At 36.5% G+C, this 27,974-nt stretch overlaps 2 protein-coding genes across 2 annotated transcripts in view; one reads left to right on the top strand and one right to left on the bottom strand.

Annotated features, from left to right (window-relative positions):
• The window catches only part of LOC133659789 (uncharacterized), a 31,200-nt gene extending 17,661 nt beyond the window's left edge, over window positions 1-13,539 (top strand). The window contains exon 5 of the mRNA XM_062062526.1: window positions 13,279-13,539. The gene's annotated coding sequence lies outside the window, so the exon portion shown is untranslated. The remainder of the gene's footprint in view (window positions 1-13,278) is intronic.
• Window positions 7,641-26,519, bottom strand: LOC133659788 (fez family zinc finger protein erm). Its single transcript, XM_062062524.1, has 3 exons — window positions 26,277-26,519; window positions 13,273-14,799; window positions 7,641-8,209 (listed from the first exon to the last, which is right to left on the bottom strand). Exons 2-3 carry the CDS (start codon window positions 14,773-14,775, stop codon window positions 7,895-7,897), a joined length of 1,818 nt encoding a protein of 605 aa, XP_061918508.1. The 5' UTR covers window positions 14,776-14,799; window positions 26,277-26,519; the 3' UTR covers window positions 7,641-7,894.
• Between the last annotated feature and the right edge of the window lie 1,455 nt (window positions 26,520-27,974).

The raw sequence follows: 27,974 nt of genomic DNA, 5'->3' as shown, positions 1-27,974 counted from the left end.
CGTTCTCGGCTCTCATTTTCAAGAGGATATAGTATCCGAGGTGGTTTAAAATACAAATCCATGATCCACAATAGAAAAAGGAGAAAGTGTGGAATCCAATGAGCCCTTTTACCTAAATGACGGTCAGAGCGAAAAAATATATGTCCTGCACTGCACTCTAATCCTTCACTCTCACTTTCCTCATCCACAAATCTTTCATCCTCGCTCAAATTAATGGGGTAATCGTCGCTTTCTCGGTCCGAATCGCTCTCGCTGCTGGTGTAAACAATGTGCAGATGTGAGGAGCTCCACAACCTGTGACGTCACGCTACTTCCTGTACAGGCAAGGCTTTTTTATCAGCGACCAAAAGTTGCGAACTTTATCGTCGATGTTCTCTACTAAATCCTTTCAGCAAAAATATGGCAATATCGCGAAATGATCAAGTATGACACATAGAATGGATCTGCTATCCCCGTTTAAATAAAAAAAATTCATTTCAGTAGGCCTTTAAATTCCATGTGGATTAAAAAAAAAAAATTCAACAAAGATCAAATAAAAAGTTCCATGTGGATCCAAAAATAAAGAAAACATTAAAAAACAAAGTTTCATGTGTATAAAAAAAAAAGGAAAAAAATTAAAAGTTCCATGTGGGTGAAAAAAAATTAAGAAAGGTACAAAAATAAAGAAAAAATAGGTTAACTAAGTCTAATGTGAATAAAAAAAGAAAGAAATAGTAAAAAAATAAGGTTTTGTGTGGATGAAAAAAGAAAAAAAGGACAAACAGGAGAAAATGTTCCATTTGGATGAAAAAAGAGAAAAACGTTTAAAAAAAATGTAAATAAAAAAAGTTCCATGTGGATAAATCGAAAGAAAAAAAGTTAGTAACAGAAAAGTTGCATGTAAACAATAAAATAAAATTTTAAATAAAAAGTTCCATTTGGAGGGAAAAAAAGTTTTATGTGGAAGAAAAAATAAATAATTTAATTACAAGTTATTACAAGTTCCATGAGGAAAAAAAATATGTAAATTGCATGTGGATTAAAAAAAGTACCAAAAAAAGTGTCATGTGGATTGAAATAAGTAAAAAATACATACAAGTTTCATGTGGATGAAAAAAAGTTACAAAAAAAAAAAGTTCCATGTGGATTTTAAAAAAAATCCCTGTGGATAAAAAAAGAAAAAGTTCCCTGTGGATTAAAAAAACAAAAAGTTCCATGTGGATGAAAAAAGGGCAGACAATCCCTGCATGCTAGCAGACAGCAGTAGTGTGAGCGCGCCCTCGTGTGGCCAAGATGGACTTTACCATTTATATCACACACACACACAGTTACAGATTAATTGGTTCCAGGATGCAGCTGGTTATTTGTGAAAAGTTTAGCCAGTAAAAATCAGCCAAGTTTTCCCGATTACCTTCTCCCCAAAAACATGACATTTTAACACCTAACATGTTTTTTATAAAGGTAAACAAACATTTAGGTATAAATATTATATCATTTTTACAAAGGTAAACAGACATTTATGTATAAATATTATATACATTTTACAAAGGTAAACAAACATTTAGTTATAAATATTATATACATTTTACAAAGGTAAACAAACATTTAGGTATAAATATTATATAATTTTTACAAAGGTAAACAAACATTTAGGTATAAACATTATATACATTTTACAAAGGTAAACAAACATTTAGTTATAAATATTATATACATTTTACAAAGGTAAACAAACATTTAGGTATAAATATTATTTAAAAACAGTACAACAGAATGTAGTGCCAATAAGTACAGTATGTAATAATAATCTACACTATTTCCATTTTAATATGTAAATATTAGTAGTAGTAGCATTTATATTATTATTAATATTATCATTATTATTAGTAGTAGTATATTACCAATAGTGGTAATTTTGTATTATTATTAATATTATTATTAATCATTATTGTCATCATCATTATTTGTATTATTATTGTTGTTAATTGACGAGCTTTCAAATATGGAAAAATTATGCATTATCAACAGAAATGAAAAGAATGTCAGATATAAATATGTTTTTATGTATATAGAAATTTAAAGGACATACTGTAGTAAAACAAAATATAAACAGTTTTAAATTACTGGATTAAATTAAAAAAAACATTTCCAGAAGGACTCACTGAAATACTACAAAAAATAAATACAATAAAAAAAACGTAAAGGAGGACCCACTGTAGTCATATTTTAAAATATCAATAAAGTAAATTACTGTAATAAAAATTTAAAAATTAAATGTTTTAAATATTCTAAATAAATAAATACTTACTGTAGTACTAAAAATACTAAATTCAAATACAATAAATGATTTAAGGAAAGAACCGCTGTAATAAAAAAATAAGGTAAATTACTGTACCAAAAATGTATATGTAAATTTAAAAAATTATTTGAAAGACTCACTGTAATACAACAAAAGTAATATAAAATAAATAATTTCATTTAGGACCGACTGTAGTAAAAAATTTAAATAAAGAAATAAAGTAAATTACTGTAATAAAAATGTAAAAATAACATTTTGAATATGAAATAAAGGAAGATTTATAGTAATAGTAAAAAAATAAAAATACACAAATTCAAATAGATTAAATAATTTAAGGGAGGAACCAATGTAATAAAAAAAAGTAAATTACTGTAATAAAAATGAAAAAATTTAAATTTAAAAACAATTTAAATAAGAACTTACTGTAATACTCAACAAAAATATAAAATCTAAATAAAATAAATTATTTAAGGGAGTACTTTCTGTAGTAAAAATTTAAATAAGAAAAAAAAAAGTAAATTACCGTAATAAAAATGTAAAAAACTATTTAAAGAAGGACTTACTGTAATGCTCAACAAAAATACAAAATCTAAATAAAATAAGTATTTTAAAGGCCTACTGAAATGAAATTGTTTTATTTAAACGGGAATAGCAGATCCATTCTATGTGTCATACTTGATCATTTCGCGATATTGCCATATTTTTGCTGAAAGGATTTAGTAGAGAAAATCGACGATAAAGTTCGCAACTTTTGCTCGCTAATAAAAAAAAAGCCTTGCCTGTACCGGAAGTAGCATGACGTCACAGGAGCTAGTATTCCTCACAATTCCCCGTTGTTTACAATGGAGCGAGAGAGATTCGGACCGAGAAAGTGACGATTACCCCATTAATTTGAGCGAGGATGAAAGATTCGTAGATGAGGAACGTTACAGTGAAGGACTTGAGAGGCAGTGATGGACGTATCTTTTTTCGCTCTGACCGTAACTTAGGTACAAGCTGGCTCATTGGATTCCACACTCTCTCCTTTTTCTATTGTGAATCACGGATTTGTATTTTAAACCACCTCGGATACTATATCCTCTTGAAAATGAGAGTCGAGAACGCGAAATGGACATTCACAGTGACTGAACATGTAAATACACGATTAATAATATTCAGCTTTGCGAAGCTAAAAAAATAGAAGCTAACCTAGCAACGTAGCCAACGTGATAGCATAGCAGTCTCAAATGCAGATAGAAACTACATTTAAAAAAACCTGACTGGATGGATAGACAGAAGATCAAAAATACTATTAAACCATGAACATGTAAATACACGATTAATAATATTCAGCTTTTCGAAGCTAAAAAAAATAGAAGCTAATCTAGCTACGTAGCCAACGTGATAGCATAGCAGTCTCAAATGCAGATAGAAACTAAATTAAAAAAACCCTGACTGGAAGGATAGACAGAAGATCAAAAATACTATTAAACCATGAACATGTAAATACATGATTAATAATATTCAGCTTTTCGAAGCTAAAAAAATAGAAGCTAACCTAGCCACGTAGCCAACGTGATAGCATAGCAGTCTCAAATGCAGATAGAAACTAAATTAAAAAAAACCCTGACTGGATGGATAGACAAAAGATCAAAAATACTATTAAACCATGAACATGTAAATACACGATTAATAATATTCAGCTTGGCGAAGCTAAAAAAAACAGAAGCTAACTTAGATGCGGCGGCGGGCTTACTCACTGTAGTGCATCTGCTATTCTGCTCAAAACACAACACAACCTCCTGGTGTTGGTGTTGGTGTTGCTGTAGTCCGCCGCTCCACCGATCGCACCTACAACTTTCTTATTTGCAGTCTCCATTGTCCATTAAACAAATTGCAAAAGATTCACCAACACAGATGTCCAGAATACTGTGGAATTTTGTCGAAGAAAACAGAGGTATTTGAATTGGGTCCAAACACTTCCCTTGACCTCGTGACGTCACGCGCATACGTCATCATACCGCGACATTTTCAAGCGGAAGTTTCCTGGGAAGTTTAAAATGGCACTTTATAAGTTAACCCGGCCGTATTGGCATGTGTTGCAATGTTAAGATTTCATCATTGATATATAAACTATCAGACTGCGTGGTCGCTAGTAGTGGCTTTCAGTAGGCCTTTAAGGGAGGACTTACTGTAGTAAAAATGATAATAAGAAAAAATAAAGTAAATTCCTGTAATAAACATGTAAAAATTAATTTAAAAAACAATTTAAATAGATTAAATAATCTAAGGGAGGACCAAATGTAGTAAAAAAAAGGAAATTACTGTAATAAAAATTTAAAAATAAAATTTTTAGATTATTTAAAGGAGGACTTATTGAAATATTCAACAAAAATACAAAATCTAAATACAATAAATAATTTAAGGGAGGACCCAATGTAGTAAAAATGTAAATAAAAAATAAAGTATCCATCCATCTTCTTCCGCTTATCCGAGGTCGGGTCGCGGGGGCAGCAGCCTAAGCAGGGAAGCCCAGACTTCCCTCTCCCCAGCCACTTTGTCCAGCTCCTCCCGGGGAATTCCGAGGCGTTCCCAGGCCAGCCGGGAGACATAGTCTTCCCAACGTGTCCTGGGTCTTCCCTGTGGCCTCCCACCGGTCGGACATGCCCTAAACACCTCCCTAGGGAGGCGTTCGGGTGGCATCTTGACCAGATGCCCGAACCACCTCATCTGGCTCCTCTCCATGTGGAGGAGCAGCAGCTTTACTCTGAGCTCCTCCCGGATGACAGAGCTTCTCACCCTATCTCTAAGGGAGAGCCCCGCCACCCGGCGGAGGAAACTCATTTGGGCCGCTTGTACCCGTGATCTTGTCCTTTCGGTCATAACCCAAAGCTCATGACCATAGGTGAGGATGGGAACGTAGATCGGCCGGTAAATTGAGAGCTTTGCCTTCCGGCTCAGCTCCTTCTTACCACAATGGATCGATACAGCGTCCGCATTACTGAAGATGCCGCACCGATCCGCCTGTCCATCTCACCATCCACTCTTCCCTCACTCGTGAACAAGACTCCGAGGTACTTAGGAAAGAACCGCTGTAATAAAAAATGTGAATAAAAAAATAAGGTAAATTACTGTACCAAAAATGTATATGTAAATTTAAAAAATATTTGAATGACTCACTGTAATACAACAAAATTAAAATAAAATAAATAATTTCATTTAGGACCGACTGTAGTAAAAATTTAAATAAGAAAGAAATAAAGTTAATTACTGTAAAAAAAATGTAAAAATAACATTTTTAAAACGAAATAAAGAAGGATTTACAGTAATAGTTAAAAAAAATACAAATTCAAATAGATTAAATAATTTAAGGGAGGAACCAATTTAATACAAAAAAAAGTAAATTACTGTAATAAAAATGAAAAAAATTAAATTTAAAAACAATTTAAAGAAGGACTTACTGTAATACTCAACAAAAATACAAAATCTAAATAAAATAAATAATTTAAGGGAGTACTTACTGTAGTAAAAATTTAAATAAGAAAAAAAAAGTAAATTACCGTAATAAAAATGTAAAAAACAATTTAAAGAAGGACTTACTGTAATCCTCAACAAAAATACAAAATCTAAATAGAATAGATAATTTAAGGGAGGACTTACTGTAGTAATAATGATAATAAGAAAAAATTAAGTAAATTACTGTAATAAACATGAAAAAATTAATTTAAAAAACAATATAAATAGATTAAATAATCTAAGGGAGGACCGAATGTAGTAAAAAAAAAAAGTAAATTACTGTTAAAAAAAAAGTCAAAATTACATTTTTAAGATCATTTAAAGAAGGACTTATTGAAATACTCAACAAAAATACAAAATCTAAATACAATAAGTAATTTAAGGGAGGACCCAATGTAGTAAAAATGTAAATAAAAAATAAAGTAAATCACTGTAATAAAAATTTAATTTTAAAAACAATTTAAAGAAGGACTTATTGTAATACTCAACAAAAATAAATACAATAAATGATTTGAGGACCCACTGTAGTAAAAATGTAAATAAAGTAAATTACTGTAATAAAAAAATTTTTAAAAATGCATTTTAAAAATAATTTCAAGAAGGACTTATTAAAATACTCAACAAAAATACAAAATCTAAATACAATAAATAATTTAAGGGAGGATCCGCTGTAATAAAAATGTAAATACAAAATAAAGTAAATTACTGTAATAAAAATGTAAAAATACAATTTTAAAAACAATTTCAAGAAGGACTTACTGTAATACTCAACACAAATACAAAATCTAAATACAATAAATAATTTAAGGGAGGACCCAATGTAGTAATAATTTAAATAAGAAGAAATAAAGTAAATTACTTAAAATTTAATTATAAAAACAATTTAAAGAAGGACTTACTGTAATACTCAACAAAAATAAACACAATAAATGATTTGAAGACCAACTTTAGTAAAAATGTAAATAAAGTAAATTACTGTAATAAAAATGTAAAAAAATACATTTTAAAAAATAATTTAAAGAACGTATTGTAATACTCAACAAAAATACAAAATCTAGATACAATAAATAATTTAAGGAAGGACTTACTGTAGTAAAAATGTAAATACGAAAAAATAAAGAAAATTACAATAATAAAAATGTATTATAAAACTAATTCAAGAGGGACTCACTGTAATACTCAACTCAAATAAATAATTTAAGGGAAAACCCTCTGTAATAAAAAATAAAGTAAATTACTGTAATGAAAATGTAAAACTTAATCAAAAAAACTATTTAAAGAAGGACTTACTGTAATACGCAACACAAATAAATACAATAAATAATTTAAGGTAGGACCCAATGTAGTAAAAATTTAAATAAAAAATAAATTACTGTAATAAAAATTTAAAAAATAATTAAAACACAATTTAAAGAAGGACTTACTGTAATACTCAACACAAATAAATACAATAAATAATTTAAGGGAGGACACGCTGTAATAAAAATGTAAATACAAAATAAAGTAAATTACTGTAATAAAAATTTAGAATTTTAATTTTAAAAACAATTTCAAGAAGGACTTACTGTAATACTCGACAAAAATACAAAATCTAAATAGAATAAATAATTTAAGGAAGGACTTACTGTAGTAAAAATTTAAATAAGAAAAATAATGAAAATTACCATAATAAAAATGTAAAAATTCCATTTTAAAAACAATTTCAAGAAGGACTTATTGTAATAAACACTTTGAGTTGGAGCGGAACATTGCCAGTGTGTAAATCCCAGTCAGTTCTTTGCAGTAAAAAAGAACAACATGCAGAGAATGATCAGCGTAGACACTCGGTCATGGTGCGTGAAAAAGTGAGCCAGACTGAGACGAAACTGTCAAAGTTTAATGAAAATAATTTAAGGTGCTGCACAGAATATATTTTAAATATTAAATAGATGAAAGCAAAGATAAAAAAGTGAATGGTGTTTTCCTTCAAGTGCAAACCTCTCACAGTGTTTGAAGGAAGGAAGTCAGAAGTGCAAACATTGAAGCGCTTGAAGGTCATTGATTGGTTGGGAATGTTTCAAAGGTCAAAGAATGACATTCAAATATTGCAAGTGCTCCCGTCTTTGTACGCCACATCCTTCTTCAGGGCTCCGCCTCCGACCCGGAGTTGTCCGGGTGCGACACGGTGGAGGAGTACCACTCCGCCGGCTCCTCCTCCGCCTCGCCGCTCCTCCCCTGGAGCATTTCCACCGCCGCCTGGTGGTACGGGTGCTTGCGCTTGGTGTGGCGGCGCAGCGTGTTGCGCTCGGCGAAGCGCGTGTGGCAGAGCTGACACTGGTAGGGTTTCTCCCCCGTGTGGACCCGCTGGTGGCGCTGGAGCTCGCCCGCCTCCCTGAAGCGCTTGGTGCAGATGTGGCACACGAAGTTCCTCTGGCCCGTGTGGATGTGCTTGTGTCTCTGCGGGCACATGACACGTTAGCGTGTTAGCCTTTTAGCACCTCGGGCCACCTCTGGGGGTCTTTTTGGGGTCTCTAACGTGAAATATACCCAAAGTAGGAATTCATCCCAAAATTGTGCTTTGTCCGTTTTCTGCTGCGTTCTTTTTAGCACCAGTTATTTACAAACCCCAAAAGCAGTGAAGTTGTCACGTTATATAAATGATAAATAAAAAGAGAATACAATGATTTGCAAATCCTTTTCAACTATTTATTTATAACTTATATTCATTTGAATAGACTGCAAAGACAAGATATTTCATGTTCACACTGAGAAACTTATTTCAGCATCGTTTTGCTGAAATAAGCAGGGGCGTCCGTGATAACGTCGCATGGATGGCAACATATGTTGCTCCAAAACCTGCATGTACCTTTGAGCGTTAATGGTGCCTTCACAGATGTGTAAGTTACCCATGCCTTGGCCACTAATATACCCCCATACCATCACACATGCTGCCTTTTACACTTTCACCCTAGAACAATCCGGATGGTTCTTTTCCTCTTTCCACGGTGTCCACAGTTTCCAAAATCAATAAGAAATGTGGACTCGTCAGACCACGGAACACTTTTCCACTTTGCATCAGTCCATCTTAGATGAGCGAAGCCGGCGGCGTTTCTGGGTGTTGTTGATAAATGTCTTTGGCTTTGCATAGTACAGTTTTAACTTGCACTTACAGATGTAGCGACCGACTGTAGTTACTGACAGTGGTTTTCTAAAGTGTTCCTGAGCCCATGTGGTGATATCCTTTACACACTGATGTGGCTTTTTGATGCAGGGATCCAAGGTGTGTAATATCATGGCTTACGTGCAGTGATTTCTCTAGATTCTCTGAACCTTTTGATGATATTACGGAGCGTAGATGGTGAAATCCCTAAATTCCTTGCAATAGCTGGTTGGGAAATGTTGTTCTTAAACAATTTGCTCAGGCATTTGTTGACAAAGTGGCGACCCTCGCCCGTCCTTGTTTGTGAATGGAAGCTGCTTTTATACCCAATCATGGCACCCACCTGTTCCCAATTAGCCTGTTCACCTGTGGGATGTTCCAAATAAGTCTTTGATGAGCATTCCTCAACTTTCTCACTCTTTTTTGCCACTTGTGCCAGCTTTTTTGAAACACGTTGCGGGCGTCAAATTCCAAATGAGTGATGCCAAGCCAGGTGTTACAACAGCGTGGCTTCATAGTAAAAGAGTGCGGGTACTAGACTGGCCTGCCTGTAGTCCAGACATTGAAAATGTGTGAAGGCTAAAATATGAGAAGGGAGACTGTTGAACAACTTAAGCTGTACATCAAGCAAGAATGGGAAAGAATTCCACTTCAAAAATGTGTCTCCTCAGTTCCCAAACCTCTACTGAGTGTTGTTAAAAGGAAAGGCCATGTAACACACTGGTAAAAATGCCTTTTTTGCAATGTGTTGCGGCCATTAAATTCTAAGTTCATGATTATTTGCAAAAAAGAACAAAGTTTCTCAGAGTGAACATGAAATATCTTGTCTTTGCAGTCTATTCAATTGAATATAAGTTGAAAAGGATTTGTTGTATTCTCTTTTTATTTACCATTTACACAACGTGACAACTTCACTGCTTTTGGGGTTTGTATAAAAAAAACTTCAAATAATGTCGATAAACCCGCTGACAGCAGGTAAACACGGTGAAAAATAACACGTTCAAGTTTAAAGTCCAACGAGGTGCTAATGCTAACAGCTAAGCTAACGCCAGATTTGTAGAAGAAACGCTGGATTTTTACCGGACTTTAGTGAACGCTGCGTTAAAAGTAACTTAATACACTCTTAAATATGAACAAGCAAACACATTTGTCTTGCTAATACGGCTTCAATCTATTTTTTCATGTTGTTTTTTTTAGCTAGCACCACCGTGCTATCATAGCTCCCTCTGTATTTAGTACAAAAAAAAAAGTTAAATAATGTCGATAAACCTGCTGACAGCAGGTAAACACGGTGAAAAATAACACGTTCAAGTTTCAAAGTCCAACAATGTGCTAATGCTAACAGCTAAGCTAACGTGGACTTACCCGGCTATCATGTTTGCTCAACAACTTCCGATTAAAGTTGATGTCAACAAGAGGGAAAGCTGGATTTTTACTGGACTTTAGTGGACGGTACGTTAAAAGTAACTTAATACTACCTTAAATATGAATAAGCAAAGACATTTGTTGTGCTACTTTTGCTCTGAGCTTTGTGTTTTTTTTAGCTAGCACCACGGTGCTATCACAGCTCCCGCTGTATTTAGTACAAAAAACACGTTAAATAATGTCGATAAACCCGCTGACAGCAGGTAAACACGGTGAAAAATAACACGTTCAGTTTTAAAGTCCAACGAGGTGCTAATGCTAACAGCTAAGCTAACGCCAGATTTGTAGAAGAAACGCTGGATTTTTACTGGACTTTAGTGAACGCTGCGTTAAAAGTAACTTAATACACTCCTAAATATGAACAAGCAAACACATTTGTTGTGCTAATACGGCTTCAATCTATTTTTTCATGTTGTTTTTTTAGCTAGCACCACCGTGCTATCATAGCTCCCTCTGTCTTTAGTACAAAAAAACGTTAAATAATGTCGATAAACCCGCTGGCAGCAGGTAAACACGGTGAAGAATAACACGTTCAAGTTTCAAAGTCCAATGATGTGCTAATGCTAACAGCTAAACTAGCGCCACAATGACTCATTGACTTACCCGGCGGCCATGTTTGCTCAACAACTTCGGATTAAAGTTGATGTCAACAAGAGGAAAAACTGGATTTTTACTGGACTTTAGTGGACGGTACGTTAAAAGTAACTTAATACTACCTTAAATATGAATAAGCAAAGACATTTGTTGTGCTACTTTTGCTTTGAGCTTTGTGTTTTTTTTAGCTAGCACCACGGTGCTATCATAGCTCCCTCTTTATTTAGTACAAAAAATTGTTTAAATAATGTCGATAAACCCGCTGACAGCGGGTAAACACAGTGAAAAATAACACATATAAGTTTAAAGTCCAACGAGGTGCTAATGCTAACGCCAGATTTGTAGAAGAAACGCTGGATTTTTGCTGGACTTTAGTGAACGCTGCGTTAAAAGTAACTTAATACTACCTTAAATATGAATAAGCAAACATTTGTTGTGCTAATACGGCTTCAATCTATTTTTTATGTTGTTGTTTTTAGCTAGCACCACGGTGCTATCATACCTCCCTCTGTATTTAGTACAAAAAAAAAAGTTAAACAATGTCGATAAACCCGCTGACAGCAGGTAAACACGGTGAAAAATAACACGTTCAAGTTTCAAAGTCCAACGAGGTGCTAATGCTAACAGCTAAGCTAGCGCCACAATGACTCATGGACTTACCAGGCGGCCATGTTTGCTCAACAACTTCCGATTAAAGTTGATGTCAACAAGATGAAAAGCTGGATTTTTACTGGACTTTAGTGGATGGTACGTTAAAAGTAACTTAATACTACCTTAAATATGAATAAGCAAAGACATTTGATGTGCTACTTTTGCTCTGAGCTTTGTGTTTTTTTTAGCTAGCACCACGGTGCTATCATTGCTCCCTCTGTATTTAGTACAAAAAACACGTTAAATAATGTCGATAAACCCGCTGACAGCAGGTAAACACGGTGAAAAATAACATGTTCAGTTTTAAAGTCCAACGAGCTGCTAATGCTAACAGCTAAGCTAACGCCAGATTTGTAGAAGAAACGCTGGATTTTTACTGGACTTTAGTGAACGCTGCGTTAAAAGTAACTTAATACACTCTTAAATATGAACAAACAAACACATTTGTTGTGCTAATACGGCTTCAATCTATTTTTTCATGTTGTTTTTTTTAGCTAGCACCACCGTGCTATCATAGCTCCCTCTGTCTTTAGTACAAAAAAACGTTAAATAATGTCGATAAACCCGCTGGCAGCAGGTAAACACGGTGAAGAATAACACGTTCAAGTTTCAAAGTCCAATGATGTGCTAATGCTAACAGCTAAGCTAGCGCCACAATGACTCATTGACTTACCCGGCGGCCATGTTTGCTCAACTTCGGATTAAAGTTGATGTCAACAAGAGGAAAAACTGGATTTTTACTGGACTTTAGTGGACGGTACGTTAAAAGTAACTTAATACTACCTTAAATATGAATAAGCAAAGACATTTGTTGTGCTACTTTTGCTTTGAGCTTTGTGTTTTTTTTAGCTAGCACCACGGTGCTATCATAGCTCCCTCTTTATTTAGTACAAAAAATTGTTTAAATAATGTCGATAAACCCGCTGACAGCGGGTAAACACAGTGAAAAATAACACATATAAGTTTAAAGTCCAACGAGGTGCTAATGCTAACAGCTAAGCTAACGCCAGATTTGTAGAAGAAACGCTGGATTTTTGCTGGACTTTAGTGAACACTGCGTTAAAAGTAACTTAATACTACCTTAAATATGAATAAGCAAACATTTGTTGTGCTAATAAGGCTTCAATCTATTTTTTATGTTGTTGTTTTTAGCTAGCACCACGGTGCTATCATAGCTCCCTCTGTATTTAGTACAAAAAAAAAAGTTAAACAATGTCGATAAACCTGCTGACAGCAGGTAAATACGGTGAAAAATAACACGTTCAAGTTTCAAAGTCCAACGAGGTGCTAATGCTAACAGCTAAGCTAGCGCCACAATGACTCATGGACTTACCCGGTGGCCATGTTTGCTCAACAACTTCCGATTAAAGTTGATGTCAACAAGAGGAAAAGCTGGATTTTTACTGGACTTTAGTGAACTGTACGTAAAAAGTAACGTAAATACAAATTAATTGTTAATGCTACTTCAGCTTTGAGCATTTTCTTTAGCTAGCACCACAGTACTATCAAAGCTGTCTGTATTTAGTACCAAATGACTTAGAAGACCCACTAACAAGCAGGTCCAAAACAATATGTTCCTGGTCCAAACCAAGTTCAAAGTCGGGGGAGGCGCTAGTAGGAACAGCTAAGCTAACGCCAGAACTTCCTGTTTTGACCGATAACCTGGGGGCCATGTTTGTTTACGACTCACCTGCAGATGGCTGGAGCGCTTGAAGGCTTTGCCGCACTGCTGGCAAACGTGCGGCTTCTTCTGCGAGTGCGTGATGCGATGGCGCTCCAGGTCGGAGAGGTAAAAGAAGACCCTCGGGCACAGCTGGCAGTACAGCACCCGGCGGGCAGACGGGTCACCGGGCGACTCGGCGGCGGAGATGGGGTCCAGTGGGTCCAGGGGATCCAGGGGCTCCAGTTTGGGCGGCGACGGGGGAGCGGCGGCGCTGGAAAAGTAAAGGTGGTCGTCAAGAGGTAAGTGCTCCGAGTCCGGTGCGGGCGCGGGGGATTGGGCGTCTGTGGGATTGGGGGTCGAACTCGTCAATGGCTTGTCGTCGTGGTTTGAGACCTGCTCAGCAGATATGGCTTCACTTCCATAAGAGTTAGTCGGACTAAACGAAGTGGCGAGGTCAGGGGCACTGCCCGTGACAGGATGGGACAACAGAGGGAGGGAGACAGGGGCGGTGATCTGGGACAACTGGCCGGTGGCGGGGTCAAGGACAGCGATAGGGGTGGAGGCAGAGTCACTTGTGGACAAGAGGAGGAACATGGGGGCAGAAGCACCGGGCGGAAGAGACAGACTGAGTGGAGCCGAGGACAGGAGAATCGGTGCGCCCTGTGCGCGGCTGCTCAGGATCTGGATGGCTTGACTAGGCTCCGGTGGCAAGGCGTCCGAGGGCGGAGAATCCACAACCGGCAAAGGGATCAGGCGACCGGTAAGTGCATCGTCTAAATTCTGGCTGAGGTTCGCCCGTGAGGACACTTCACTCTCCGTCTGAAGGACCTGGGACGACGTGGAGGCGTCCACCTGCGGCACCCTGAGTCCTTCCGGGCTGAGAGTATACGGGATGCCCTGGTCGTCTATGAGGAGAAGATCCTTGGTCCGGGGGTCCGTTGAGGTGAAGGTGGTGAAAAAGTCGTCCTCCTCCACCACGTCTCTGTCGCCCTCTCCGTCGTATTCGTCCACTTCCATAATCAGAGAGCTCTCACAAGGGTCCAGAAAGCGTCCGTATCTGGTCTCTCGGTTGTCTTGCCTCTTGGGTAGACTTAGGTCAAGGGGCTCGCTCTGTTCCTCCCCCCGGGGTCCATCCTGTAGATAACTCTGCAATTTAACTCCATTGACTTCTGACCAGTCCGAGAGGAGGGTTTCAGCATCCACCTCCTCCTCCTCAGTCTTCACTACATATATTTGGTTTGTTTCTAAACGGGAAGGCGTGGAGTCTTTGGTCAGGGTGGCGGCAGGGTGGGCAACCACCATTTTGGCTCTGATCGGCTGCCTCGGCTCGTCACTCGGTTGCTGGGAGGCTGGTGCGCGAGTCCCCCCCACCTCTCCGTTGATTGATGGAGCATCCCGGTCGACCAGACACAAGGACCGGAGGGTACCCTTTGAGTCCTCTGTGACAGCCTCGGGTGGTTCTGCACACCGGCCACCATTTTGGACCTCCGGACTGCCTCTTGCCAGCATTGTAGCCAACTGGGAAGCCATTTCGGATCATAGCCATTTATAGATCTACAATTGAAGAACACAATGAGTGATCTGTGTTAAATTGTGAGTCTTAGTCATTACGATTCCAAATTTGTCAAAAATCCATTTTTAAAAGGATGCTAATTGTAATGCTATAGGTTAGCATAACAAATTTCAACAGGGAACCCCGAAAGATCCGACCGAAACATCCGCTTTTACTCGCTAGCATTAGCTTCCAGCTAAAAATGGACGTAACCTTGTTTTTCCAAGCATGAGTGCGAAGGGAAGTATTTGAGAAAAAGTGGATGATATCCATTGAATTAGAGAAAGAAATCATCAAAAAGATGACAAATCGTGTAGCTAGCTAACCGGGCGAAGCAGTCGGAGTGCAGCGCCGCTAGTCTGCACCACGCCGAAGCAGAATGAGTCGATAACGGCGCGTAAATGACATCTACATGTATCTATGAAAATGTGAAGAAGCCGCTGATGGTGTGTTTGACCAAAGAGCAGTTCGAAGGAGATACCGTAGAGGTGATAACTACATTATTATGACATTACTTCTTAAACTACTGTATTTGTTGGCACAATTGTTTATACAATATTTATTATCTCAAAGGAGGTACCAAAGCTGGTACTATTTTTGGCACCGCCAGGCAAATGCAAGGTAAGTAAAGTAAGGCTCCACTTTTCCAAAATAACAAATGCGCTAGTTTGATGCTAATATACATTGGCTTTGCTATTGACATGCTACCGGTTAGCATTAGCGATTTTACATGGCGATTTCAACCCCTTCCAAATTTGACGACTAAGATGCACGTTACAATCAAACAGCTGCTGCCGAATAAGTACAATACTTACAGTATTAACACGTTTTAGGGCACAACAATAACCAAAAAAAATAAAAATACACACTACTGCCATCTAGCGTCTTGGCTTTACAACTGTAATTTAAACTTTATAGTCATACTTGAAAATGATGTTATCATAATCAACTTATTTCTAAATCAGATTGTTTTTAGTAAGAACAATTAATATTTATTAACACACACAAAAGTACCCACAATTGGTACCACTATTGTTTCCCAGGTACTGGAAATTGGTACCGTATCGTGAACTGTACCCACGTCAAAGTTTGTTGTTGTTTTTAAAAGTCATGTAGCGTGTTTAAAAAGTGGCTTTTTTTGCGGGGGGTCAAGCAAAAAGATGTGGAATATAATAAATATAATAAAAAATAGTTTTTTGAGCTACGATCCAAGTCTACTCGTGTCGAGGCGGAAAATGCTAACGAGGCGTTCACGTGACCTCTGAGCAAATAGCAATTGTGGCGTTCACTGACACTATGTTATTGCTATGGAGAAGCCGCTGATGGTGTGTTTGACCAAAGAGCAGTTCGAAGGAGATACCGTAGAGCAGGGGTCACCAACGCGGTGCCCGCGGGCACCAGGTCGCCCGTAAGGACCAGATGAGTCGCCTGCGGGCCTGTTCTAAAAAAATTTTTAAAAATTAAATAAAATAAAAAAATAATATTTTTTTTTTTTTTTTAATTAAATCTACATAGAAAAAATACAAGATACACTTTCAATCAGTGCATCAACCCAAACAACCTCCCCCATGCACACTCATCCACACCCACTCACACAAAAGGGGTTATTTCTTTCTGCTACCAATATTCTGGTTCCCACAACATAGACAACACATCTGCAAGGCACACAGTCCCTGAAGCACACATGATTGTATAGGCTGCTGGTCCACTAACATTTTCATTAATTACTATTTGTTATGTAATTATTTTTATATTGTTTTACTTTCTTTTTTATCCAAGAAAATGTTTTTTATTTATTTATCCTAATTTATTTTATTTTTTAAAAAAGGGCCTTATCTTCAACAGACCAGGTTGTCAATGAAATTAGATTTGTTTAAAGGGTTTTTTAAACCAGGCCCAGTCCAGATAATGTCCAAGTCGGACTCAGCAACACACACCTTCATTCATGTACACAGAAAAAAATTAGGGAACACAACAGATTGCATATAATTTATAAACAAAATTACATTTTCAAAATAAGCATTTATGTACAGTCCAGATTATGTCCAGGTCACTCAAATTAGGGAACACAACAACAGATATCATATAATCTATAAACATAATTATACTTTCAAAATAAGCCTTTGAGGACTTCTTATCTTTTTTTTAATGTTTTTTGGCATCATTATCGTTTTCAACCATGTAACTTTCTAAAGTTATAAAATACTGAATAAATGTTTTAAAGAAAGTAATACTAAGTGAATATCTGTTTTTGGCCTTAAAAATAAACATTTTACCGAGTACTATAATTAAATTGACTAAATCATGATTGTCAATGAACTCTCCTAAAATAACAGAAACCACATTAAGCTTCATAAACAAACCAATCCTTAAACCCATTTTTTCAACTTCCACCCAAAACAAAGACACAATATGACAATACCAAAACAAATGCAGGGTGGATTCAGGCTCCTGACAACAAAATCGGCAATCATCTGACTCTGTCATATTCCATAATTTTAACATTTTCCCTGTGGGTAAGAAGTTATAAATAATTTTAATTTGAAAATAACGATTTTGCACGTCTATAGTGGTTTTATAGATTAGTTTGAATATGGCATCCCACGGCAACGGGCAGTCAAAAAAGTCCTCCCATTTTCCATTTGTGTTGTATGAGGCAGCCTTCAAAGATTTCTTTATTAAATAGAAATTATATATTTTTCTATTTATTTTAGTTCCTTTTTGCCAACTAGAATTTCTTATTAGAGGTTTACAAACTAATAATTTAGTAGTTCCATAATTAATTATTTGTTTCCATCTTTTCCCAATTACTCCAGTTAGTTGATAAAATGAAAAGCTTGAGCAAGCATCACCATACATAGCTCTAAATTCATCATACTTCATAATTTTATCATTCTCATTGATAATATCATTGACAAAAATGATTCCCCTTTCAAACATATTTTTCCAAAAGAAAGGCTTTCCATCTATTACAATATTAGAGTTCATCCATATTAACTGCTACAAAATATTGTCTCTTTTTTCTGGCACATAAAATTGAAAACACCACTATGAGTGGATTGTTTCCTTTATGAACCCCGCCATGTTTCCCAGCAGACTCTCTGGGAGGGGATCACTTGTAAAAAAGGATACAATTTCTTTTGATACAGTACATGTTTTTTGTCCTACAGGACATTTGTGTACCACTCAATGTTTAAATACATCTTTGGAACAATTGATGCTTTTAAAGACAGACACATAGCTTCAAGGTTGAGAAGTTTCAGGCCCCCATATTCATACTCTTTGTACAAAACCTTTCTTTTAATCTTTTCTGGTTTGCCGTTCCAGACAAAATCGAAGACCCTCCGCTCATAAATCTTAAAAAAGTTTTGTGATGGAGCTGGTAATGACAAAAACAAATAAATAAATTGAGGAATAATTAACGAGTTGGCAATAGACATTTTACCATAAAAGGTTAGGGATTTCCCTTTCCATAATTGCATAATTTTGTCCAGCTTTCTTAGTCGATTATCATAATTTACTGAGCCTAGATCTTCCCGATTTTCTGGGACAACAACACCAAGTATGTTAACTGGTCCATCTGTCCACAAAACAGGCACTTTGCATTCCATTCGAAAGGACGTTCCCTTTAGATTTCCGATCCTTAACATTTTACATTTATCATAATTAAGCTTAAGGCCAGATTGCTGTGAAAATATGTCCAAAAGATTAAGAAGGTTCCACAAACAATGAGGAAAAATCTTATCTTTGTGAATCAGCCTTTTCTGACATGAACTTCATCAAGAACAAACACAGAACACGCCTCACTGATGCACATCTGCAAGACTCACTCAGAGTTGCAGTGTCAAGTTACACACCAGAGTACAACACACTAGTTAACAGCATGCAATGCCACTAACTGACAAAGAAACAGATAACAGATTTGGGGTCCAGTTCAAAGTGTGACATGATTTAAAAATTTGAGAGTTTACTTTTGTATTTTACATGAGTTATTATTTGTACAAACATGGTGCAAAGTAATTCATGATTTGTTAAAAAATGTTAGTGGCTAGCTAGTTAAAATGGGATATTGTGATTTCACAAGACTGTCTTAGAAGTGATCATTTGAAAATGTTCAATTTGAAAAATGTGCACTTAGAGAAAATATAAAAATAAAGTGTTGCATATTGATATTTATCTGTTTCTATATATATTTATTGTGAGAAATCATTAAGATGATCAGTGTTTCCACAAAGATAAATATCATTAATTATTAATAATAACAGAGTTAAAGGTAAATTGAGCAAATTGGCTACTTCTGGCAATTTATTTAAGTGTGTATCAAACTGGTAGCCCTTCGCATTAATCAGTACCCAAGAAGTAGCCCTTGGTTTCAAAAAGGTTGGTGACCCCTGCCGTAGAGGTAATAACCGTACATTATTATTACATTACTTCTTAAACTACACGTTTTTTTATACAATATTTATTATCTCAAAGTCGGGTGAGGTACCAAAGCTGGTACTTTACAAACAAATGTTGCAATTTTCAATGCTAACAATTTTTTTTTTTTTTTTTTTTTTTTAAACGCTGCAACGTAAGAAAAGTAAGGCTACACTTTTGGGAAAAAAAAGCGCTACCTTGATGCTAATATACATTGACTTTGCTATTGACATGCTACCGGTTAGCATTAGCGATTTTACATGGCGATTTCAACCCCTTCCAAATTTGACGACTAAGATGCACGTTACAATCAAACAGCTGCTGCCGAATAAGGACAATACTTACAGTATTAACACGTTTTAAGGCACAACAATAACAAAAAATAAAAAACACACTACTGCCATCTAGCGTATTATACTTACAACTGGAATTGCAACTTTATAATCATACTTGAAAATTATGTTATCATCCATCCAAAGATGTGAAATATAATAAATATAATAAAAAATAGTTTTTTGAAGTACGAACCGAGTCTACTCGTGTGGAGGCGGAAAAGGCTAATGACCTCAGAGCAAATAGCAGTTGTGGCGTTCACTGACACTATGTTATTACTACGGAGAAGCCGCTGATGCTGTGTTTGAATAAAAAGAGCAGTTCGGAGGACATACCGTAGAGGTAATAACTGTACATTATTATTACATTACTTCTTAAACTGCATGTTTTTTTATACAATAATTATTATCTCAAAGTCGGGTGAGGTACCAAAGCTGGTACTTTACAAACAAATGTTGCCATTTTCAATGCTAACAATTATTATTTAAAAAAAAATTTTAAATGCTGGAAAGTAAGTAACGTAAGGCTCCACTTTTCAAGAAAATAAATAAATGTGCTAACTTGATGCTAATACATTGCTTTTGCTATTGACATGCAACCGGTTAGCATTAGCGATTTTACATGGCGATTTCAACCCCTTCTAAAGTTGATGACTAAGATGCACGTTACAATCAAACAGCTGCTAAGTACAATACTTACAGTATTAACACGTTTTAAGGCACAACAGTAACAAAAATATAAAACACACTACTGCCATCTAGCGTCTTGGACTTACAACTGTAATTGCAACTTTATAATCATACTTGAAAATGATGTTATCATAATCAACTTGTTTCTAAATCAGATTGTTTTTACTAAGAACAATTAATATTTATTAACACACACAAAAGTACCCCAAATTGGTGCCACTATTGTTTCCCAGGTACTGGAAATTGGGTTTGTTGTCGTTTTTAAAAGTCATGTAACGTGTTTAAAAATTAGCTTTTTTTTGCGGGGGGTCATGCAAAAAGATGTGAAATATAATAAATATGATGAAAAATAGTTTTTTGAGGTACGATCCAAGTCTACTCGTGTCGAGTCGGGAAAATGCTAATGAGGCGTTCACGTGACCTTGGAGCAAATAGCAATTGTGGCGTTCACTGACACTACGATATTACTATAGAGAAGCCGCTGATGCTGTGTTTGACCAAAGAGCAGTTCGGAGGACATACCGTAGAGGTAATAACTGTACATTATTATTACATTACTTCTTAAACTACATGTTTTTTTATACAATAATTATTATCTCAAAGTCGAGTGAGGTACCAAACAAATGTTGCAATTTTCAATGCTAACAATTATTTTTTTTATTTTTTTTTAAATGCTGCAAGATAAGTAACGTAAGGCTCCACTTTTCAAGAAAATAAATAAATAAATGCGCTAGCTTGATGCTAATATACATTGGCTTTGCTATTGACATGCTACCGGTTAGCATTAGCGATTTTACATGGCGATTTCTACTCCTTCCAAATTTAACGACTAATATGCATGTTACAATCAAACAGCTGCTGCCGAATAAGTACAATACTTACAGTATTAACACGTTTTAGGGCACAACAATAACGAAAATATAAAACACACTACTGCCATCTAGCGTCTTGGACTTACAACTGTAATTGCAACTTTATAATCATACTTGAAAATGATGTTATCATAATCAACTTATTTCTAAATCAGATTTTTTTTTAGCAAGAACAATTAATATTTATTAACACACACAAAAGTACCCAAAATTGGTACCACTATTGTTTCCCAGGTACTGGAAATTGGTACCGTAACGTGAACTGTACCCACGTCAAAGTTTGTTGTTGTTTTTAAAAGCGTGTTTAAAAATTAGCTTTTTTTTGCGGGGGATCAAGCAAAAAGATGTGAAATATAATAAATATAATAAAAAATAGTTTTTTGAAGTACGAACCGAGTCTACTCGTGTGGAGGCGGAAAAGGCTCATGACCTCAGAGCAAATAGCAGTTGTGGCGTTCACTGACACTATGTTATTACTATGGAGAAGCCGCTGATGCTGTGTTTGACCAAAGAGCAGTTCGGAGGACATACCGTAGAGGTAATAACTGTACATTATTATTACATTACTTCTTAAACTACATGTTTTTTATACAATAATTATTATCTCAAAGTCGGGTGAGGTACCAAAGCTGGTACTTTACAAACAAATGTTGCAATTTTCAATGCTAACAATTATTATCTAAAAAAAAAATTTAAAATGCTGCAAGGTAAGTAACGTAAGGCTCCACTTTTCAAGAAAATAAATAAATAAATGTGCTAACTTGATGCTAATACATTGCTTTTGCTATTGACATGCAACCGGTTAGCATTAGCGATTTTACATGGCGATTTCAACCCCTTCTAAAGTTGACGACTAAGATGCACGTTACAATCAAACAGCTGCTGCCGAATAAGTACAATACTTACAGTATTAAAGGGAAACTTCGGTTTTTTTCAACCTGGGCCCTGTTTTCATAATTTTTTCTGTATATGTGAGTGCTGGATAAAACATTTTTTGAGGTCGCGCCAGTATTGAGCAGGGCAGGCAGCCTCCAGCCCAGCTAACGCTCGTACACAGGGCAACTGGCTCTCGTCAAAATTCGGCCTATAAACATGCATTTTTTTCACACTGACAGGCTCAGATAGTTACAATGAGTGTCCGACAACATACTAGAAAGGAGAAATTAACGTATGTCTCTACCTTTAGCTGGAGATCGCTGTTTTTTGCGAGCTGTGTCCAAATCTCACCACGCTACAAATCTCGTTCCGAAATCTCGCGATAACTCGCGACAAAACACCGGTGGAAAAACAGTTACCTGACTGAGGTGAAGAGAGATGACTGAAGTGATTTTCTGTTGGATTACCGAAGACTGTTATTTTAGTTTTATAGAAAAGTTTGTTTGTTTGTCTGTCATGGCTCTCTTCACCTCAGTCAGGTAACTGTTTTTCCACCGGTGTTTTGTCGCGAGTTATCGCGAGATTTCGGAACGAGATTTGTAGCGTGGTGAGATTTGGACACAGCTCGCAAAAAACAGCGATCTCCAGCTAAAGGTAGAGACATACGTTAATTTCTCCTTTCTAGTATGTTGTCGGACACTCATTGTAACTATCTGAGCCTGTCAGTGTGAAAAAAATGCATGTTTATAGGCCGAATTTTGACGAGAGCCAGTTGCCCTGTGTACGAGCGTTAGCTGGGCTGGAGGCTGCCTGCCCTGCTCAATACTGGCGCGACCTCAAAAAATGTTTTATGCAGCACTCACATATACAGAAAAAATTATGAAAACAGGGCCCAGGTTGAAAAAAACCGAAGTTTCCCTTTAACACGTTTTAGGGCACAACAGTAACAAAAATATAAAACACACTACTGCCATCTAGCGTCTTGGACTTACAACTGTAATTGAAACTTTATAATCATACTTGAAAATGATGTTATCATAATCAACTTGTTTCTAAATCAGATTGTTTTTACTAAGAACAATTAATATTTATTAACACACACAAAAGTACCCCAAATTGGTACCGCTATTGTTTCCCAGGTACTGGAAATTGGGTTTGTTGTCGTTTTTAAAAGTCATGTAATGTGTTTAAAAATTAGCTTTTTTTTGCGGGGGGTCAAGCAAAAAGATGTGAAATATAATAAATATGATGAAAAATAGTTTTTTGAGGTACAATCCAAGTCTACTCGTGTCGAGTCGGGAAAATGCTAATGAGGCGTTCACGTGACCTTGGAGCAAATAGCAATTGTGGCGTTCACTGACACTACGATATTACTATAGAGAAGCCGCTGATGCTGTGTTTGACCAAAGAGCAGTTCGGAGGACATACCGTAGAGGTAATAACTGTACATTATTATTACATTACTTCTTAAACTACATGTTTTTTTATACAATAATTATTATCTCAAAGTCGAGTGAGGTACCAAACAAATGTTGCAATTTTCAATGCTAACAATTTTTTTTTTTTTTTTTAAATGCTGCAAGATAAGTAACATAAGGGTCCACTTTTCAAGAAAATAAATAAATAAATGTGCTAACTTGATGCTAATATACATTGGCTTTGCTATTGACATGCTACCGGTTAGCATTAGCGATTTTACATGGCGATTTCTACCCCTTCCAAATTTAACGACTAAGATGCACGTTACAATCAAACAGCTGCTGCCGAATAAGTACAATACTTACAGTATTAACACGTTTTAGGGCACAACAATAACGAAAATATAAAACACACTACTGCCATCTAGCGTCTTGGACTTACAACTGTAATTGAAACTTTATAATCATACTTGAAAATGATGTTATCATAATCAACTTATTTCTAAATCAGATTTTTTTTTAGCAAGAACAATTAATATTTATTAACACACACAAAAGTACCCACAATTGGTACCACTATTGTTTCCCAGGTACTGGAAATTGGTACCGTATTGTGAACTGTACCCACGTCAAAGTTTGTTGTTGTTTTTAAAAGCCATGTAACGTGTTTAAAAATAAGCTTTTTTTGCGGGGGGGTCAGGCAAAAAGATGTGAAAAATAATTTAAAAATTTTTTTTTTGAGGTACGATCCAAGTCTACTTGTGTCGAGGCGGAAAATGCTAACGAGGCGTTCACGTGACCTCGGAGCAAATAGCAGTTGTGGCGTTCACTGACACTACGTTATTGCTATGGAGAAGTTGCTGATGGTGTGTTTGACCAAAGAGCAGTTCGAAGGAGATACCGTAGAGGTAATAACTGTACATTATTATTACATTACTTCTTAAACTACACGTTTTTTTATACAATATTTATAATCTCAAAGTCGGGTGAGGTTACCATTTTCAATGCTAACAATTTTTTTTAATTATTTTTTTTAAACGCTGCAAGGTAAGTAATGTAAGGCTCCACTTTTCACCAAAAAAAAAGTGCTAACTTGATGCTTATATACATTGGCTTTGCTATTGACCGGTTAGCATTAGCGATTTTACATGGCGATTTCAACCCCTTCTAAATTTGACGACTAAAATGCATGTGACAATCAAACAGCTGCTAAGTACAATACTTACAGTATTAACACGTTTTAGGGCACAACAATAACAAAAATAAAAAACACACTACTGCCATCTAGCGTCTTGGACTTACAACTGTAATTGCAACTTTATAATCATACTTGAAAATGATGTTATTATAATCAACTTATTTCCAAATCAGATTTTTTTTAGTAAGAATAATTAATATTTATTAACACACACAAAAGTACCCCAGATTGGTACCACTATTGTTTCCCAGGTACTGGAAATTGGGTTTGTTGTTGTTTTTAAAAGTCATGTAACGTGTTTAAAAATTACCTTTTTTTTGCGGGGGTCACGCAAAAAGATGTGAAATATAATAAATATGATAAAAAATTGTTTTTTGAGGTACGATCCAAGTCTACTCGTGTCGAGTCGGGAAAATGCTAATGAGGCGTTCACGTGACCTTGGAGCAAATAGCAATTGTGGCGTTCACTGACACTACGATATTACTATAGAGAAGCCGCTGATGCTGTGTTTGACCAAAGAGCAGTTCGGAGGACATACCGTAGAGGTAATAACTGTACATTATTATTACATTTCTTCTTAAACTACATGTTTTTTTATACAATAATTATTATCTCAAAGTCGAGTGAGGTACCAAACAAATGTTGCAATTTTCAATGCTAACAATTATTTTTTTTATTTTTTTTTTAAATGATGCAAGATAAGTAACGTAAGGCTCCACTTTTCAAGAAAATAAATAAATAAATGTGCTAACTTGATGCTAATATACATTGGCTTTGCTATTGACATGCTACCGGTTAGCATTAGCGATTTTACATGGCCATTTCAACCCCTTCTAAATTTAACGACTAAGATGCACGTTACAATCAAACAGCTGCTGCCGAATAAGTACAATACTTACAGTTTTAACACATTTTAGGGCACAACAATAACAAAAAAAATAAAAATATAAAACACACTACTGCCATCTAGCGTTTTGGACTTACAACTGTAATTGCAACCTTATAATCACACTTGAAAATGACGTTATCATAATCAACTTATTTCTAAATCAGATTGTTTTTAGTAAGAACAATTAATATTTATTAACACACACAAAAGTACCCAAAATTGGTACCACTATTGTTTCCCAGGTACTGGAAATTGGGTTTGTTGTTGTTTTTTAAAGCCATGTAACGTGTTAAAAAATTCGCTTTTTTTGTTGGGGGGTTAAGCACAAAGATGTGAAATATAATAAATATAATTTAAAAAATAGTTTTTTGGCGGTACGATCCAAGTCTACTGGTGTCGATGCGTCGCTGTATCGGGGTCAAGGTAAGTGAGGGGGGAAATGCTAATGAGGCATTCACGTGACCTCGGAGCAAATAGCAATTGTGGCGTTCACTGACACTACGTTAAATCATGAAATGGAGCCACACAAAAACCCCCCGGAGAGGAGGCGTGGAGGCACAAGATGGTCACGGCGCCTCTCCCACGACGTCGTGGGGAAAGCACGACGCGAGGGAATGAAGGAGAGAGCGGTAATAGACGAGGCGGAGTGCGGGACGCCATTACGCACAGTCCCGGGTGCGAGCTGCCAGGGCTCCGTGACGGCCGCGGGCTCGAACCTGCGCCATGGCCGCAGAGGGAAGCATGCAGGGCGGGGGAAGAGGAAGAAGAGCAGCGGGAGGCGAACCTCGAACCTCCAGCCAGCCGTGTGAAGAAGCCGCGGGTCCGAGCAGCGAACCTCCCCGCTTTCAGGACAAACTTTCCGGCCACAGCTCGTCATCCTGCCGCCTCCTCTCCGGTCTCTTCGCTACCGGACACGCTTTTTGTTGTTTTTTTTGGGCGGGGGGGGCGAGTGGGATCGGTTGTGCCGAAAAGAGTGCGTGCTCCACCCCTGCGAGACGCCGTGTTTGTGGAGGGACCCGAGCTTAGCCGAGTTCACCCGAGCTTGCCCGAGCCCTGCACGCTTCCGGAGGAGCGAATATGTCCGAGTCGCCAGCAGGGCGCTGCTGCCTGGCTCGGCGAGGGAGGGGTCAGGGGAGGGAGGGAGTTGCTATGGCGGAGCAGCCTACCAAGTCCGAGCAGCGGCTGCCTTCAGCCTATGGAACCCGCAGCCCCGACGTCCTCCTCGGCCTGGCCGCCCAACAGGATGAGGAGAACCGCAAACACTCTGTTTGGATCACACTTCCTGGTTGTACCCACCCTATCTTAATATATATATATATATATATATATATATATATATATATATATATATATATATATATATATATATATATATATATATATATATATATATATATATATATATATATATATATATATATTAGCTGAAAAAGTTAGCATGTCCACCATTTATAGTCACTGTTGTGTCCTTGGGCAGGGCACTGCAACATTAGCATGTTAGCAGTTAGCATGAGTCAGGTCAAGTACCATGTTATATGTCTCTGAGGTGTACGGCTGCAAAACTAGCAGAAAAGGTTATTATGATAATGTTAGCATGCTAACAGTAACCACGTGTCAAGTACCAGGTTATGTTACGCTGAGGTGTACGGCTGTAAACTTAGCTAAAAATGTTATTATGATAATGTTAGCATGCTAACAGTAACCACGTGTCAAGTACCAGGTTATGTTACGCTGAGGTGTACGGCTGTAAACTTAGCTAAAAATGTTTTTATGATAATGTTAGCATGCTAACATAGCTAAAAAATGTATTATCAATCAATGATGTTAGCATGCTAACAGTAACCATGTGTCAAGTACCAGGTTATATCATGCTGAGGTCTATGGCTGTAAATTTAGCTAAAAAGGTTATTATGATAATGTTAGCATGCTAACAGTAACACGTGTCAAGTACCAGGTTGTATTACTCTGAGGTGTATGGCTGTAAATTTAGCTTAAAAGGTTATGATAATGTTAGCATGCTAACATATGAATGTTAGCATACTAACATTAACCATGTGTCAAGTACCAGGTTATACCTTGCCGAGGTGTGTGGCTGTAAATTTAGCTAAAAAGGCTATTATGATAAGGTTAGCATGCTAACATATGAATTTTAGCATGCTAACATTAACCATGTGTTAAGTACCAAGTTATATCACGCTGAGGTGTATGCCTGTAAATTTAGCTTAAAAGGTTATGATAATGTTAGCATGCTAACATATGAATGTTAGCATGCTAACATATGAATGTTAGCATACTAACATATTAATGTTAGAATGCTAACATATTAATGTTAGCAAGCTAACATTAACCATGTGTCAAGTACCAGGTTATACCTTGCCGAGGTGTGTGGCTGTAAATTTATCTAAAAAGGCTATTATGATAATGTTAGCATGCTAACATATGAATTTTAGCATGCTAACAGTAACCATGTGTCAAGTACCAG

Source organism: Entelurus aequoreus, linkage group LG11, assembly GCF_033978785.1.
Source record: "Entelurus aequoreus isolate RoL-2023_Sb linkage group LG11, RoL_Eaeq_v1.1, whole genome shotgun sequence".
In the NCBI taxonomy this organism is placed as follows: domain Eukaryota; kingdom Metazoa; phylum Chordata; class Actinopteri; order Syngnathiformes; family Syngnathidae; genus Entelurus; species Entelurus aequoreus.
Note: the sequence above shows the minus strand (reverse complement) of the source record. Positions and strands in the feature narration are given on the sequence as shown.

What these genes read in the sequence shown, in the direction of transcription:
- LOC133659788 (XM_062062524.1), bottom strand. Translation starts at nt 14,775, where the DNA reads ATGGCTTCCCAGTTGGCTACAATGCTGGCAAGAGGCAGTCCGGAGGTC. An exon ending in AGCGCTCCAGCCATCTGCAG is followed by an intron (nt 8,210 to 13,272) that starts GTGAGTCGTAAA and finishes ATGTGCCCGCAG; the next exon opens with AGACACAAGCACATCCACAC.